General features: G+C 38.3%; 2 protein-coding genes across 3 annotated transcripts; both read right to left on the reverse strand.

Moving 5' to 3' along the window:
- Positions 1–122: 122 nt before the first annotated feature.
- On the reverse strand, positions 123–10,894 carry LOC132955603 (kelch domain-containing protein 1-like). 2 transcript variants are annotated; one of them, XM_061028514.1, is made up of 13 exons: positions 10,734–10,894; positions 8,970–9,040; positions 8,493–8,610; positions 6,864–6,976; positions 5,820–5,910; positions 5,543–5,641; positions 5,336–5,410; positions 4,191–4,249; positions 3,941–4,053; positions 3,310–3,382; positions 3,029–3,113; positions 1,640–1,719; positions 123–539 (listed from the first exon to the last, which is right to left on the reverse strand). In XM_061028514.1, the coding sequence occupies exons 1-13, from the start codon at positions 10,842–10,844 to the stop codon at positions 404–406; spliced, it is 1,224 nt and encodes a 407-aa protein (XP_060884497.1). In that variant the 5' UTR covers positions 10,845–10,894; the 3' UTR covers positions 123–403. The 2 variants fall into 2 exon arrangements, with proteins under 2 accessions (XP_060884497.1, XP_060884498.1); XM_061028515.1 differs by having other exon boundaries at positions 10,723–10,856.
- Positions 10,895–13,828: 2,934 nt separating this feature from the next.
- LOC132955604 (interferon a3-like) lies at positions 13,829–14,947 on the reverse strand. The gene is made up of 5 exons (XM_061028516.1): positions 14,772–14,947; positions 14,568–14,660; positions 14,255–14,404; positions 14,052–14,132; positions 13,829–13,934 (listed from the first exon to the last, which is right to left on the reverse strand). Exons 1-5 carry the CDS (start codon positions 14,901–14,903, stop codon positions 13,836–13,838), a joined length of 555 nt encoding a protein of 184 aa, XP_060884499.1. The 5' UTR covers positions 14,904–14,947; the 3' UTR covers positions 13,829–13,835.
- Between the last annotated feature and the right edge of the window lie 2,444 nt (positions 14,948–17,391).

A 17,391-nucleotide genomic window follows, 5' to 3' on the forward strand; every position in this document is an offset into this window, starting at 1 on the left:
GCACAGGACACTTGGAAAACACACTAAAGAGCATATAAAACCAGAAAAACGCATAATATGGGACCTTTAAGATCAAGAAGATGCATTCTTATTTAAGGAAATGATAACACCAAGTTTACGTACAAAATATCAACACCTTTATTCAAGAACAGATTGCACATGATCAAATAACTATGAAGAGTAAAATATTCCTTAATCTAAACTAGTCGTTAAAAATAAGGCAAAAAAAACACATAACTTTATTTACAGATAATTTTTAAGTTAAAATAATTCAACATTAGCACCTTTTTTTTTCTTAAACCATTAGACACAAAAACACAGATTTCCCAACACAAAGAATGAAAACAGTTCAGTGATATTTGACCGGCTCAGAAGAATCTAAAAGAGAGAGACGTGTCCCCCTTCAGGCTGTGAGAACAGGAGGGGTCGCCGAGAAGAAGGCAACTCGCTTCTCCACTTTGCTGCGCAGCTTTGACGGCAGCCAGTTCAGCTGCTTCACAAACCGCTCCGGGTTTTTCCCCATGAAGTCCTCACACAATCTGAAAAAAGGAAAAACAACCAACATGACATTTTTTGAGTTTATTATACTGAAGTGTACATCCCCATAAAAAATAATAAATGTGGCCTCATCTGTCAACATGCTTATCTACTCACTGGTGGAGTATTTTACTGTAATTTGCATGTTTAGGTCTCAGCTATTGGTTGCAATATTTCCATTCCAGTAAGAGTGCTTTAATGTCCGGATAAAACTGAATTTTAAGAGCTAATATTGAGTGCAACAGTACAGCCATGTGGGAAATGACATTGGCAACAACCTGATTTTAACATATAGGCTAATTGGGAAGAGCACCCCAATGTATCAGGGCGTTGCTAGCTAGCTATTTTGCCCTACCATCATCTCCTGAAGTTCTTTCTTCAAGTGTTAGTTTGCAAGCTAGTTAGCAAGCTAGCTGGCTAATACATATTAGCATCATGCTGCTACAGGTAAGTGATTCAGAGATGGGACAGAGTCATTTTGTATGTAACCTAGGTTATCCCACTGCTTTACCCTGTTAGCAAAAGTCCTGAGTGTAGGCTACATGAAAGTAGGAGTCAATGTGAGCACATATTATGCCAGATTATTTTGCCCCATGTAAACCAAAGATAACCTTGGAACCCTAACTAGCTAGCTAGCAGTTTCACCAGCCTTCTTAACGTTTCAACGCTTACGTAACATCTAAAGAACATGAACTTTGTTGGAGACCTGTGTCATTAGCAACATACGCACACTGCATAAAGCTTGTTAGCGCAACACAATTAATGTCCTCTGTTGGATGTGAACTTGCACACAAGTCCACCACAGTGCGAGTATAAATAGCTCCAAGTGTCTGAAGGCTCTCTGTGGACCTTGTTAAATCTGGTTAATCATGTGTGAATGGTGACAACTTGCAAACATGGCCTTAAATAATCCCAATGTACTCAATGCACAGCGAGAGCAACAAACGCTTGTGATCAACCGCTAACAAAATGGAAAGTACAAAATCCACACTGTCCAAGATATTCTGAGGCAGACTTATAATTTATTAAGAAGTCAGGGTTGAAAGTTGTATTCTGGCCCACAGATGTCATCAGAAATAAAACATGGGAGGGTTCAACATACCTGAAGAGGGAGTATGGCTGAGTCTGGAAGACGATCACGTCTTTGCAGTGATTTTGCGATGGCGACCTCAGAACAGCGATCTGAGGAAAGGATTGAAAATGATACATGGAAGACAGATGGCAATCTAGTATTATATTTCAGTTTTTAACATTGTAATCATCTTATTTATTGTCAAATATTACTTTGCATCCGAAAACAGCTACAAAAAATTGATTTTCACGCAAGTTAGCTAAATTTGCTGCATGGATGGAAATATCTTCTGATCAATTATTTTGGTACAGAAATCAATGCACATGTGCAGCAGTGTGTCACCACAGCTATTGTGAAGCCTTGAGTTTGCCATCTTCGTAATTTTTTTAATTGTAGTCAGAAAATACAGCATTTGCCGCAATAGTGGAGTGAAATCAAATTCAGTGACTAAATTAGCTAAGATATAGCACAAAGGAAAGTTAGCCACACCTGCCTCAAAACAACAAGGCCTCTAATAATACATCACCTTAACATCTTAATATATTTTTAAAGGGCTTAGTCATTACAAAAATAAAATAATAATCAACCCTTTTACAATCATCCTTCACTTTTTTTTGTACAGGGCTGGAAATGTGGAAATTTTAACATAGAGGTCTATGGGGACTGACTCACATTTGGAGCCAGCCTCAAGTGGCCATTTGTGGAACTGCAGTTTAAGGGACATTGAAAATATTTCTTGTAATTCTATATTAAAAGGCAGCACAATTTTGACACAAGTTCATGGTTCTGAGAGAATAATCAACTTTGGTTAACTCATGATTTTAACCATGTCAAGCCCCATGTGGATCCGTTTTTTCTTTACTTTTCTTTTTGGTCAATATTTGCAAACATTCCCATCATCCCCAGCTGTACTACGTGTTTCACGCTTTGACTGATTAAGCACGCAACCAGGCTAACAATAAATTGTGAACAAAGTAAACACCATAGCTGCTAAACATCAGCAGGTTCGGATTTCCTGCTCGCATGAACATGAACACATTTTGTATACATGTGCTATATTTGTTGGCTTCAAATGTTGATTCATTGCCACACACTGCATGAGCACTTTATACTCAGAGTCCTTAAACCACTTAAGCTTTCTTTATGTAAGACTTAACGCAACTGCTTAGGTATAATTAGTTCACTGGACAAATGTCATAGGTTAAAACAGTAACAGAATGAAGGAGGGATTTAAAGGCATTATGCTGCAATGTTTTGCCGACGGCTGCACAATCCAAAGGAAAAGATTAGGCTACACAACATTTAACTCACTAACACTTTGTTGTGGATCTTAAAATAAAGCTTTCAACAAACACTAACTGTTAAAGAGTACAGTTTGGAAAAAATAACGGGAAAATATAGAAGTTTTCCATCACATACCGAGTCTACAAGGATGCACATGTTGCTGCTTCCCCCGAACAAAACCACATCATTGTCCCTCCCCAGGCACGCTGTGTGACAAACCCTGAGGGAGACAGATATTTGAGAGAGCAGCGAAGATATTACAAACTGATTATATTCAGATTTTTAAAGCTGAAATTGTGGCTTAAATTCATGTTTATGTGATGCAAACAAGTAAAGAAAGGAGGACTAATTTAATCATGTTGATTAAAATTTCTCTTATTTAAAATAAGCAAATAAAAGTAATTGAAATATTCTACCTGGGCTTGTCCTTGTGTTGGTGTAACAACTTGGTCCACTCTCTCTTCTGCGTGTTAAACTGCCAAGCGTCATCTAGCAGAAAAAGTTAAAACATTAAAATGTAAAATAAAGCAAAAGGTCAGTCTGTTGCTTTTCTGATGGGACAACCAACAACCTTAATGTGATTGTTTGTTTTTGCATAAAATAAAGCACCAATTTTCCCCTCAGAGTGCCTTATACAAGGAAAATCACTGAAGTATGCAACAATAATATAACACAGAATGAATGTCTTTCCTTAAAGTTGCAACTTTTAACATTTGCAAAAAGACAAAACAACCACAAGAAGCACAAATGACTCACACAGAGCCACCACCAAGAATCCAAAATTCTCTACACAGATGTAAAACCACCTTGAACAGTGATGCAATACGATCACAGACACAGAACTACAACAGTGAAACGTAAAATGAGCATAAAGACACGTCAACCAAGAAATGCAAAACAGACACCAGTCCAAAAAATAAAAGTAAAGCAACGTCAGTTTTTTCTCGCTTTTGTAGTATAATTTTACATTTTTGCAACCCGTGTAATACAACAGAAGACGACGACGTGCAGACAACTATAGGTCAACATTTTGTGGGCGGCACTTACTAAGAGTGTTTCCATCCGTGCCAAGACCTCCGTATACGAAGAGCGTGTGATCCGACACGGGCGTCATGGTGTGCATAAGGCGACCCATAGGTAAACAGGATGGTGGGAGGTCACTGGTGAAGGGTAACACAAACACAGAGCAGAATGCAACCTAAATCAGTGTGTATATATATATGCACTGGAAAACTGGAGGAAGCAGACACTACAGTACAGTACTTGAGAATATACGAGAGAATGAAGGAAGCTTTACAATTGAGTCCAGGTCCAGGTCTCCAGGTCCAAGCTGAACATGTCCAACTCCAACTTCTCCTGCAAAAACAAGTCTGTGTGATTTATTCGTTTAATATTTATCTGCATAAGGAGAAGTCTGAAGGACAACATCATGATGTACACAAGAACAAAACAAACTCTACAATACCAACCATTAATGTAAATACCACATGTAAGCCCCATTTTTGCATTAATTATTATTGTTTGGATTATGATTTGCTAGAGCATAGCAGACGATATGTTTGTGTTTATCTTGGGAATATTTATTGAGATTATTCCTATTTTATTTTGAAGGTTTGTTGTGATTCTGTAAGACTTCCGTAGTCATGTGATCAGGAGACAGGAAGTAAAGTGTATTGTTATGTGTTACGCTGTCTAAGTAAAATAAACGAGTGACGGCGGAGCAACACGGTAGTTTTACCGTGGACACATGGGAACATGTGTGAAGCCAACTCAACGCGTAAAACAGTGTAATGTCCTCACTATAGAGTGGTTAAGAAAGAACTAAGTTTAAGAACATAAGATTTACTAAGAAGACAGAAGAAACCACTACACCACAAGTTAGCTCAACTTTTTACGTTATCAGACGCACTACATGGCCAACAGTATGCAGACGATCAAACATTTTACTCGTGTGAGTGCTAAATATCTCTTTATAAAACAATGGGCATTAATCTGCTGCTGCTTGTTTCAGGCTTTCCACCAGGTATTTGAAGCTGCAGTGGACTTTCTACCATTCAGCTTAAAGATGAATTTACAGTATTGGGTGGTGAAGTCGGGCCCAGTTCCTGTTCATCCCAAAGGCGTCGGTTTGGGGTCGAAATTTCTGGCACTGTTCAGGTCAATGGGTTTTCTTCCAAATAAAACTCAGTTGACACCTTATTGCTGTAGCGACCCGGCTTTGTGCATGGGGGCACTTTGACATCACAACAGGAAAGGGATGTTGAAACAGGAAAACCCTTCCCCAAACTGTTACCACCGAGTTAGAAACAAACTACAGTTTTACAAGATTTATCTTAATGGGAACTGAGAGGACGAAATGTGAAAGATAGCAAGAGGGGGGGAGAAGGGAGTGTGCATACATTTGAACAACTACAGCATATATAAGAGATCAAGACATCTCACCACACCGCCACAGATGTAACCCTTGTTCCCCACTAAGGCACTGGCATGGCAGCCTCTGGGGACAGGAACAGGACCCTGCACATCACAAATACAAACTCCAGTTTTGTTACCACGTTCTCTCCTTGTTAAGACGATAAAAAAAATACACGAGACTAAAGCACATAAAGAGTTAACATGAGCTTCAGACATTAAACCGGTTCTTCTTACCTTTGTCTCTGGTATGCTCCACGTTGCGGTGTGTGTGTCAAAAACGTTGACTTCATTGTTCCAGCCCCAACACCTGAACAACGTGTTTCCAATTGTTGTCTGGTCGATAACAATGGAGGAGTGGCATTAGTAAGAAACAAGCAGAATTTGACAAACAGACAACATAAATAAAAGTGTATAAACACGTCAGGATTTGATGATAATCAGGACATTTGTTTTTGTATTCATCAGGAAGGAATGTTAAAATCGGCCATATGCAGATGATGTTGTTATTTACCCAGGACATCTCCTCCACGATGAAGTTTGTCGATGGTGTGTTTTGTACCTCCCCTATAGTCTTACATCCATATCCTCCAAAGTAGATTAATCTGCAACACATTGCAGAAGTTGCAGGTTAATATGGTTTCTCCTTGCCGATCGTGCTTTTCTTTGATTGTTTGCCATCCTCTAAACATTGGATTTATTTTAAACATACTTTTTGATCTACTATGTGGATGATGTGAATTGTGTTATGTTGTTTTATGAACGCTATATCTCTTGTTTGAGGCTAACGCTTCATTTATGTGCTGCTTGGGTGGTCAAAGTTTCCGAGTTGGGAAGTCGTTCTTCCGACTTCAGTGTGTTTCTTCAGTTTGGAAAGTCGGAATGTTGTAACAGCAAAAAACAGTGTTGATGCTACTAAGAACATCTGTGGAATGTCACAGGTTATATTTGACCAAAAAGTTGATGTGCAATACATGAATTAATAAAAAATATGTTAACATTTACAAAACATGTTTTTAATGATTCTGACGTAAAGTTTTTGGTCCGACTTGAGCAGGTGTTCATGTGCAGCTAACAACTCAAAACCTTTTTTTCCCCGATGTGTCCGACACCATATGACCTGGAATAATCAATGTTGTGATGATTGGTCATGTGATCATATGTATTTAACACACCTGTGTATGCCCAGGTGATGATGCTGGGCGAACCTGAGGAAGCTACAGGCACTTAGCGTTTTTCAACTCACAATAAAAAGTGACAGTAAAGTCATTTTTTAACTGACCGGCACCTGAGAACATATAGTGTAGCTGTTCACGAGGTACCCTGTTGGTCATTGGATGTATTGCTTTTAGAGTGCCATTGTTCTAGTCTCTATAGATCTGATCTTTTCTTAGTTTGTTCAGTCTTAAGTAAGCGTATCTTCACAGTGCTAGTGGACACCCTAAAAAGCATCACAATGCTTCAGATTCCTCTAAAGCTGAGCGTGCACATTTAAAATGCTAAATCTTCAAAGTCACTGAGCTGCTCTGTGTTGTGATTCCACACCGGCAGGACTGACCTGTCTCTGTGGATCCAGCAGGAGTGTTTGTTCCTGGGCGAGGGCGTCGTTCCTAAGGTGTCGGTCAGTTTCCTCCACTTCAACTGCTGCTCTGCGAGGTTAAGGGTGTACATCTACAAAGCGGAGAGGTAAACTCATCAGACAAGTCAAGGAACAACTATCTTTATCATCCAGTGAGATTTTTTTTAAAAATCCTTCATTGTTTGGTTAGGATCTGAATAATTAGAGTGTGAAACATGCAGATAAGAAGCAGCACAGAAAGTCGTCATGTGTAATAACTTAAAGGATCACACTGACATTACAGAGCAGACTTGTACTGTATGTATTCTCAACTTTAAAGACATTACCTTCTGCCATATTTGAATGCTCCCCCCCATTTGAGAAAGCTATCACACTGATGATCAGCTTGATTATCCTGATTGTCAACAGAGTTGCAAAACCAAATTTTTGTGGCGCACAGCCAGTTTATGTACAAGAACAACTTCTGCCAACATGCTCAGTCAATTCAACAGGTCAAATATTTGCCGAGTTTTAGTACCTCAGCATGCATTTACATTTACAGTCTGCTGCACGATAACGGTCTAAACTAATTGTATACTCATTTCGCAAGACCAGGATTCTTCCTCAGGGACTGTGAGACTTTAAAAGGAACTCTGCAAGTTTCTAACAAATACCAAATGTCTAAAAATTAAGTTCCAGGGATATTATTTCAGCCCTGCTCTGTGAAAAGAATTGTCCAAAAGCACAGGAACTATGGGCGTCTTGCTGACAGCACTGGTATGGTTTTCCTGTGATGTGTTTGTTGTTATGGTTACGTTGCTGTACTGGTCTTGGTTGCACTGTGTGTACAGTTGTGTTGACATTATGAAAATCACGTTGACCCCAGGACGAAAATAGCTGCAGCTATGCAAAAGCTAAATCTAAATAAAAATAAACAGAATTATCGGAGTGGTTGAGTATTTGCTGCATTTTGTATTTTTTGGCCTTTTGCCTTGTTAAGATGGTGCAGCTGAAGAGAGGACGTCATGTGAGGAGGAGAGAGTGACGGCAGAAGAGGGATGACGTTAGGAGAAAAATCTGCAGCCGATGACTCGACCGACTGAGCCAAACCAACACACCAGTTTTCAGCTCAAATAACCCACATAAGAATCAGCTGAGAACCAGTTTGTTATTTGATCCATAGTTCACCAAAGAGCCAATGGAGAAAACAATGAGCGCCATTTAATTCCAGGAACTATTAAGCATTTTGAAAAAAAAGCCAGCTTACTGTTGCAGCATCACACAAATAATGATGCCAGTCTGTAGAACAATGATGACGTGAAACAAAGCGACAGTCAGCTGACAGGTTTTCACACGTCTCTGTAGTAATTTTCCAAATTTTTGCAGGTCTTTAAACTTCCAAACTTCAAGTGGATCAATGAGCCTTTTACTGCAGTTCCTGGTATTCAAAGTTCTGGGTACTTTGCTTTGATTGATTAGGAACTTGGGGTCTTGTTTGTATTTCAGATGACTGTATTTGCATATTTCTGAGTCTCTGAAGATTTTAAAAAAGTATAAAAAACAGAGTGTTGTGAAGTTTAACGTCCCTTTAAAGACTGCGTCGAGTTAATCTTCGAGACCCGGTCTCACCTGGTTTGTGTATCCGTTGGGGTCACATCCTCCGAAGATGTAGAGTATGCCGTTAAGATGAGAGCCGCAGAAGCCCGATAAGTTTGAAGGTTTGTCTCCGGTGATCTCCCTCCGCTCCCTGTCGCACAAAAAAAAAAAACACACAAAGAGGACGGGAGCCTGAAGACACAAGACGGCTGAGCACAGAGGTGTAAACACGCATGTGAATGTAAACTCAGCCAGAGTGAGAGTTTGGTTTCTCAAACAGATCCTGTTAGCATGTGACTGCTTGACCTACTTATTAAGAAAAATTCTCCCTTTAACTTGTTTTTCTTAAATCTTCATCGAGCCTGTTCAGTCGCTGCATCGTGTCTGCACCATTTCAAGATCAAACTTTGAAAAACAAAACTTTTTTTACACCATGATGTCAGGTTGACACTGTTCATATCTGCAGATAAAAAAAAAAATAAAAAAAAAACAGCCTTCATTCTTTCTCACCACGCGCCGCTGTTTAAATTACAGAGCCATATCTCATCGCTCGGCAGCATGACGTCCTCTCCTGCAATAACCTGTGAGGGAACACAATAAAAGAATTCATGTCAGGAAACTTTACTTATCTGCTGCAAAAGCTAAAAAAAAAAAAAAAAAAAAAGTGTGGAAACAGAGAAACAGAGAGTTGACATTCAAGACTACAAATCTTCTCACCACAAAACATTCAAATATGACTTGGACGCTTTCTTTCTTTATGTTGAAGTTGGGCATTGTTTTTGTATCTAGGACATTCTGTATCTGAATGTTTGGCAACACGACACAATCCGAGAAATGTTTTTCCTTGTTCAAGCATGCACATGTAGTGTCAGGTTCATATCAGGACCCCTCGCTCAGCTGACATGTTTTTGAAAACATCTCCTGAGTGTTTACCAAAGGCAGATACGCGCTTCGTTTTGTTATGTTAAACTAATTAAAAATAATGCAACTCTGCAATGAATCACTCGTTCATGGAGGTTCAGGTTTAGCTCGTTCTGTTTTGTAATGAGTGGGGAAAATCCAGCCTGCTTAAATTTTAAAGCAAGGTGGTTTTCTTTAACATGCCCTCTGGGTTTTTATTTTTTTATTTCCTTCATTCCACCTGTGTATACGTCAGTGCACGTTTCTTTCATGCATTTTTTTTTACCTAAACTTACAAAAGGGTAAAGAGATTCAACTGTCTCGTCATTTTAAAGTTTGGAGTCAGAGATGCTGCTTGTCAATTCTTCATTTCACTTAGCAGACGCTTTTATCCAAAGCGACGTACATCAGAGAGTAAGAACAACACAAGCAAGGATCTAGAAAAAAGGGAACAATGTCAGTAAGAGCAAACGATCAGCTTTGAGTCTGATTGGACACACAGGTGCTGACAGGAAGTGACCAGAGGCAAAGCACAACATTGAGGGCAGTTCTTGAGAGCTCTAATCAGTATAGAAACCATCTTATAAGTCGTCGTTGTCAACAGGCAAGACAGGGAACTGCTTTGGGCCCCCCCAAAGGATGACGAAGTATAAACCACAGATTGAGCTAAAATGTGCAATGACAGCAGGAAAACTCCCTGAGGCGGCCCCATCTGACAGCACTCACTCTCTTGTGCTGCTTAACATTCAAACTTCGGCATCATGACGTCTGTGCTTTGACCTTCAGCATGTTTATATTTTGAAATGACAAGGTTTTTACTGTCCTTCATTTTTATACACTATAATGCCAATTTTGTAATTTCCCTTTTTATGTTGTTGTCAAATTTTTTATAACATAATAGTGATGAACGCTGCGGTTAGAGGGGGCCCATGTGACATTTTGTCCAGGGCCCCCAACAGAATCTAGAATCGCCTCTGGTTGGAGTTGATACTGTGCTGCTTTGAGGTGTTTCTGCCCATCACAGTTTTATCAATCACGTTGGAGACAAATATTAAAAACACGTGCAAAACGATGATGAAACACAACAAAAACAGAATAAACACCCCCCAAAAGCAACATGTTTTCCATCATAATAGTACGGTTTAAAGAACACCTTTGAAACAGAGAACATGCCACACCTTAAAGAGCATCTTAATTAATTTGTTAATGTTCATTTTCTCGCGATATTTCACATTAAAATAAGATTAAATCGCTTTATGAGAGACTGCCAGACAAATGATGTTCCGGTTCCCTGAAGATGAACAAGCGATGCAGAATTGAAATAAACGCATTTACCTGAACAGGTATAAAGTAACGCACCTACATGTTTCTTACCTGGTATCCTCCCCACACGTACATCGTGTTGTCGTCTATGAACGCCGTGTGGCTGCTCCTCGCCAGCCGGCTCAGCGCCTCGCTTCTCTCGGTACTTTCAGCAGCATCCATCCCCGCTCACTCTTCTCCGCTCGGATAAAAAACAAACTATAAAAAGGTTCCCTGCTGACAGAAAGGTGATATGTGTGTGTGCGCGCGTGTGCGTGTGTGTGTGTGCGCGCGCGTCAGAGCTGCTCCAGGCTGCAGGAACAGACGCAGACTGGATTTGCTGGACGTGTTTTACAGGCTCTGTCCTCACTCAGACCTGCTCCTCCCCTCAGCCTGCTCAGCCTTCTGTTATGCAAGTTCACAAATACATCAGCTCATTTAACACCTTTACGTCTGCTGCACACGTCATCACAACAGGCCAACTAAAGAGACCACTTTTCTGTTTGTGTTTATTATTTTTCATCTTGAGAATCCAACTTTTTTTTTTTTAACATATTTTATTACAAATAAAATCTGAAAGCTACATGTTAAAAAAAATCACTTAATGTGAAGAGAAAGAAAAGTCTTTAAATCATCAAACACAGCTGAGGTTGGGAGGTTGATGTGAGCCACATCCGGGGTTTTTGTCTGGAGGAGGAAGCAATCATGATGTAATTAACTGCACCTGTGCTTCCCCCACCTGTTTCTTCTCTGCGGTGAAGAACTTGATTTGGGTTGTTGTCGATACATGACATTTCACCTTTCACCTAAAATAAACATGAATACAATAAGTTATTTTATAATTTATATTGCTGTATAAAACATTTTTTTAAGCCTACCTCTGCGCATGTTACTGTTAAAGGCTCCTAAAGTTTGTGTTTTTGCATGAACTCAGATTTTATTTCAACTTTTTTTGAGGTTATTTTGGCGTTTTTATTTGTTTTCATACAAATTATATGTGGAGTTTACTTAGAGAGATACCAAAGTTCAAGAGAGAAACGGACATTTTGAATCATAAAACTCAATAATGAGTGTGTAACATTTAGGTGAGCCACTCTTGGGTTTTTGTTTTGATGACGAGGGAGCAATCATGACGTCATTTGCTGCACCTGCGCACCCAGTGCTGTGCTCATGATGGATCAATCCGGGTGTTTGTAGATAATATAACAAAGAGTACGGTGTTTTACCTGCTGTTTGGTAAACTCTCTTAATAACATTAATTAGTTGGGTCGGCAGAAGCTCAGTCTGAAGGGAACTGGATGGTTGCTGGTTCGAGTCCCAGTGTGGATCAAATCTGGAAATTGGACTGGTAGCTGGAGGGTGGCAGTTCACTTTTCCTAAGCACTGCTGAGCTGCTCTTGAGCAAGGCAATAAATTCTACATAGAGGAAAAATGTAACTTCACAATTTGGAACTTCTTCTATGGTAGACAACTTTGCTCTGAGTATGAAAATTAAAAAATATATGTGAATTGGTTTCTAAGAAATTTATAAATACTGTGGTGAGTGTGACAGGAGGATTCTGAGATGTATTAAGTCAATTTGGTTTTGACAGTTTTCATTTTTCCAGACTTAATTGTGAAATATTATTTGTAAGGAAGCCCTAAGCGGACATAAATCTATACATTATATAAAGTGATTCCGTTGCTTGTGAAAACGAATAATTCGGGTTGTTTCCTCGAGATCTGGACTTATTTATGTCATAACTTCGGGATAACAACAACGCTGCGTTTTCCTGTGACGAGTTAATTTCTCAAGACATCAAGAAAATGACTGAAATCAACTCGATATAACGGAGACAAAAGAGTGAAATGAAATGTAAGCATGCATGTCCTCTTTCATGTTTACCCTGAGTGAACACATCATTATGTTATTGTGTCTGAAGAACAGATTATGGTGATTTATATCACCTGGGGCAGTGTAATGGTTTAGCTTGGCAGCCTACTTGTGTGAATATCTATCGTAAGGTGTGGTCACCTTTCAAAACTAAATATCCCTAACAAAATAAAAAGTCTTTGTGGCATGAAGTGTGTGTGTGATTTACCCTCCTTCAAATGTTTCTGACTTCTCTTTCAGCTGCATGGACCCAAACATTTCACACTAGGCAGGTTCTGCTCACACAAACAAGAGTTTATAAGAAGACAGTTCACTCTGCCTGTAGGAACCAAACAAACCACTAGAGGGCGCCAAGAGAAAACCAACTTGTGCACCTTTACCCCATCATCATGATTTAGTTCACATTTTTCAGAAGCTAAAATTTAATCCAACTTGAACATTTTTGATCACTTTCCTGATGATTTTATATCTTTATTGTTTTTTGTTTTTTTAAGTGATTTTAAATGTTTAAATGTGTACATCAGCTCTGTCAGTCATTTTAAAGAAAACTGATAAAAATACAGAAGTTTTTGAATTTTTTCATAATGTATTAAGTTAATAATGTTTTTTTTTCCTTTGAAGAAAACAGTAATCAGCATAATCAACTTTTTAATTATTTAATTTAATTTTTAAGACCACTCATTTAACAGCTTATAACAATTATCTATGACCAATTTCTCATGCTTTTAATAGAGCCACTTGTATGTGTGTGTTTCTGCTGTTGTTTTTGTGTCTAGCTGTATGTGCACTGACGCTCTGTTACACAAATGAAGTTCCTAACGGATAAATAAAGACATTTAAACATTTTTCAATGAAGGTTGTTTCACATTATTGTGATTAAATCTCCATCAGTAGCTTTGTATGTTAATAATGTTTCTATGATGTGTGTGTAATTTATCATCTGCAACAATTCTCTTAATGAAACAGGATTAAAAAAAAAACAACAAACACATTTTCAATTTGCTGTGTACGAAAAAATATTTTATTTTCATAAAAAACTCAACATTTTTATCAAAATACTCAAATGTGATAAATTCTCAAAAAAGACTTGACACACTTGAAGATAAATATGTCGATAAAAAGCTGAATAAATAAATAAATAGATAGGCTGCATGTAAAGTAATAAGTTAACACTTCATTTCAGAGGGTAGAGGAGTGATACTTCACAATATCATAAAACAATAAATACATGAGTATAAAACAGCCAAATACATAAATAGGTAATAAATAAATAGATGTATTAATGGGACAGATGAGATCATTTAGTTGGCGGTGAGCAGAGATGAAATCAGAAGGTCGACTCTCATCAGATGAGTTTTGATTTCCTTCCTGATCAGCTCCCAGGCTTCAGCACTGTCACCCTAAAACACAAGACCACCATCAATATACACCATCGATAGATAGATAGATAGATAGATAGATAGATAGATAGATAGATAGATAGATAGATAGATAGATAGATAGATAAATAGATTTACCATTTGCTCGAGGACATGTGACAGTCTCTTGAAACTCATGTGCAGCTTCTTGCTGTGCTTCTTGTGGCCGTGGCTCCGGATCTAAAGAAATAAAGGAATAAAATCTTGATCAGAGAGTGAACGTGGATCTGTTAACGTGACCTTTTTCATCAGAGAGATTCAGTGTCACAGAAATGTCTCAAAGTTCTTTTGTATATACTCACACAGGAGTGAAGGCCGTCAGCCTGCCGGCTCACAACGCCCAGAAAGTTGTCCACAGTTTTCTCCTCCCATGATGCAGAGCTGTGATTCTTATTGAGCAGGGTCTCCATCTCATTCAGAACCTGGACTGTGAAACTGAGTTTATCCTCCGCCTGCAACAAGAAGAAGAACCATCAGGAGATAAAGAGAGAAGAAGTATGGGTAACATTTGTGTCACTTTTTGACACAACATCAGAATAAAAATATGAGGAGAAAAAAACCAGTGTTCATCTTGATATATTTGAAATGTAAAGTTAACATTAGTATGTGACTTACAGCTGCTTTGGCCGCCTGGCTGTACAGCTCATGAGGGAAGCTCACAGTGTGCTTCACTTCAGCATCCTCAGTGCTGTTGGTGGAGTTATGAGCCTGAAACACACACACACATAAACACACACACATTACATAATGAATCAAACACTCAGTATAAAGTCATTCAGTGGAGATCTTTCTAAACAGCATCCTGTGAAGGTCACTCACCATGGTGTCCAGTAGATCCAAAGAGGTTTTACTGAACTGTCTGAATTTATGATCCATCCATTTGCAGCTCAGCGGGGAGCCTGCACTGAACACACCGAGGAACACACACACACACAAAATCCTGCCGAGCATTTTGAAAGAGTCTCAAAGTTTTCTTTTGTCTCTGTCTGAATCAGATTGGGAAGTCTCCTGTTGTTCTGTCAGAGCATACCTGCACAGCTTCATTTATAGTGGAGCAGGGCGCTGCATCGAAGCACAGCCTATTTCGTTTTCCACACACCTGTGGCTTTCACGCGCTCTTCTTCAACCTCAAAATTCAAGTGTAATGTCGCACATTTCGGATTTGTATCCGTGTCTTAATGGCACAATTTTCCCACAATAAAATAATAAACTAATAAAACACCCAGCCTCGTTATCAGGCTGCGTCTGGTAGGCTACGTAACTTAAAAATTTAATTTATTGTAATATTATAAATGCATGTTTTAAATGATTAATCAAAACAGGATAAATTAAAATAAACATAAAGACACAAACAGCTTAATATTCTTTATTTTTGAATAGTTTTGACTATTATATATCGGAGATAACACGGGCTATATTATCATGAATATAATCGTGTTTTTAAAGGATACATTGACAAAGAAACATGGGCTGAAAATGTAAATAATTATTTTTAAAACCTTAATTTTTAAAGGAACTTTCATACATCGGGATTAAATCAAGGTGCTCTACAATAAAGGGAATAAACACGACAATAAAACCAATTAGGCGAATTAAAAACAAGCATATAACACGACAAAACCAAGAAATTAAATTCATATTTTTAAAATATATATATATTTTAATTGGGCTAAAAAATATTAAAATATATATTTTTAATTAGGTTAAAATATTAAATATTTTTTAAATATTTTTTAGCCCAATTCAACGTTTATTAATCACATTTAGCTTCATGTGCAGATTTAAGTTTTTTTTTTTTATGTCGTCATCACCTCCCTGTCAGTCTGCACGCGCTCAAATAAGAGTGATTTAAAAACGAGCGTTATCAAAAAATAAGGAATGCATATTTGAATTTGTGTGCACATTCATAATAATGTATTGTAGATACAAGATGACGGACGGTGTCCAGCAGGGGCCATAAAGGAGAAGTTCCCGCAGAAAGAGAAAATGAAAGCGTGTCTGCGACTGCGGCCTGCAGCTCCTCTGACGCTCCTTTCATTCACAATAACTGCAGCTCTGTGACATTTCACGTTGTTTTAATGAGAACTCGGAGGGTTCAACGTGAGAACCAGGCGCCCTATGGTCAAAGGGGATTCTCCTTTAACATTTAATTCACAAAACAGAAAAGCACATTGTTTTTTTGTTTTTTTATCTCAGGCCTGAAGCCTACGAAGTGAGAATGAGTCTTATTGTTGAGATAAGATAAAGGCTTTATTGATCTCCACATGTGTGTTTCAGGAGTTGCATCAGCACGAGTACTGAAAAGGCACAGAGGGAAATACTTATTAGATAAATTAGACTAAATAAAATCACATATTTGGAAGTCTGATTACAGTTTTTCACAGAACAATTAAGTGAGTTTTGAGGTCAAGTTCAAGATGCTTCATTGTAACAACCGATAATGCCAAAGCAGAATTATCAGAACAATCAACAATAATTTGACATATAAAAGATTTAACAATTCTGTTATACCTTAATTTAAGTATATATACACATAGGCAAGGCCGCCCATAAAGGGGGGGAAAAGGGGGAAAGCTTTCTGGGGCCCCGGTGCATGGGGGGGCTGTTTCAGGTTATGTAAATCAGAATCAGAATCAGAATCGGGGTTTATTGCCAAGAACGTTTACACATACAAGGAATTTGACTTGGTGTATTTGTGCTAAACATTTAACAGGGAAATAAAGCAGAACTAGCAACAGCTTAAATAATACAGTTTTAAATAATACAACTTGGTCATCCTACATTTAGGCCATCCTGACAATTTTTTAAAACCTAAATACTGAGCGTCTCTTATCAACACACACAAAAAAGAAACACATTTTATTTATTGTTGCTTCTTTCAAAATGTGAATCTCCTCGTGTAAAAAAAAATGGAATGAATCTTTTTTGAGGGACATTAAAGTTTGTGGCGAGGTCACTGAACTTAGCTTTTAGGTCAGTAATGTCGGGCTGGGTGTAGCTCTACCAGGTCCTGCCATGGACTGTATAAAATAGTATTTACATGTCGATGGGACCTGCACAAAGTCAGGACGGTGACCTCAAAAGTAACTCGTAAGCAAACGCTTTTATAATAAGCTCCAAAAGCTGATCAGAGCCGGGCAGAGGAGAGGCTAAAGCGATAAAGCTACTGATCTAAAACGTGTGTGACGATATTATTTAATGATATCTGTGGAGGCACATTAGTTTGACATTTTAGGGTCTCAGCCATTTCTGTGGGCTGCCCTGCATAAAAGGTGAAAAGTATCCTATTAAAATAGTTTAACTTGAGTAAATGATATCAAACATTTTAGTTTTACATAGCCTTTTCTTTGTCAATTGTTATTGTGCTGTTTCAGGTTTGTTTTTTAATAAGCTAACCTTAAAAATGATCTATAATGCTTCAGTGAATAAAACAAAAGTA

Source organism: Labrus mixtus, chromosome 21 (genome assembly GCF_963584025.1).
Source record: "Labrus mixtus chromosome 21, fLabMix1.1, whole genome shotgun sequence".
Classification (NCBI taxonomy): Eukaryota; Metazoa; Chordata; class Actinopteri; order Labriformes; family Labridae; genus Labrus; species Labrus mixtus.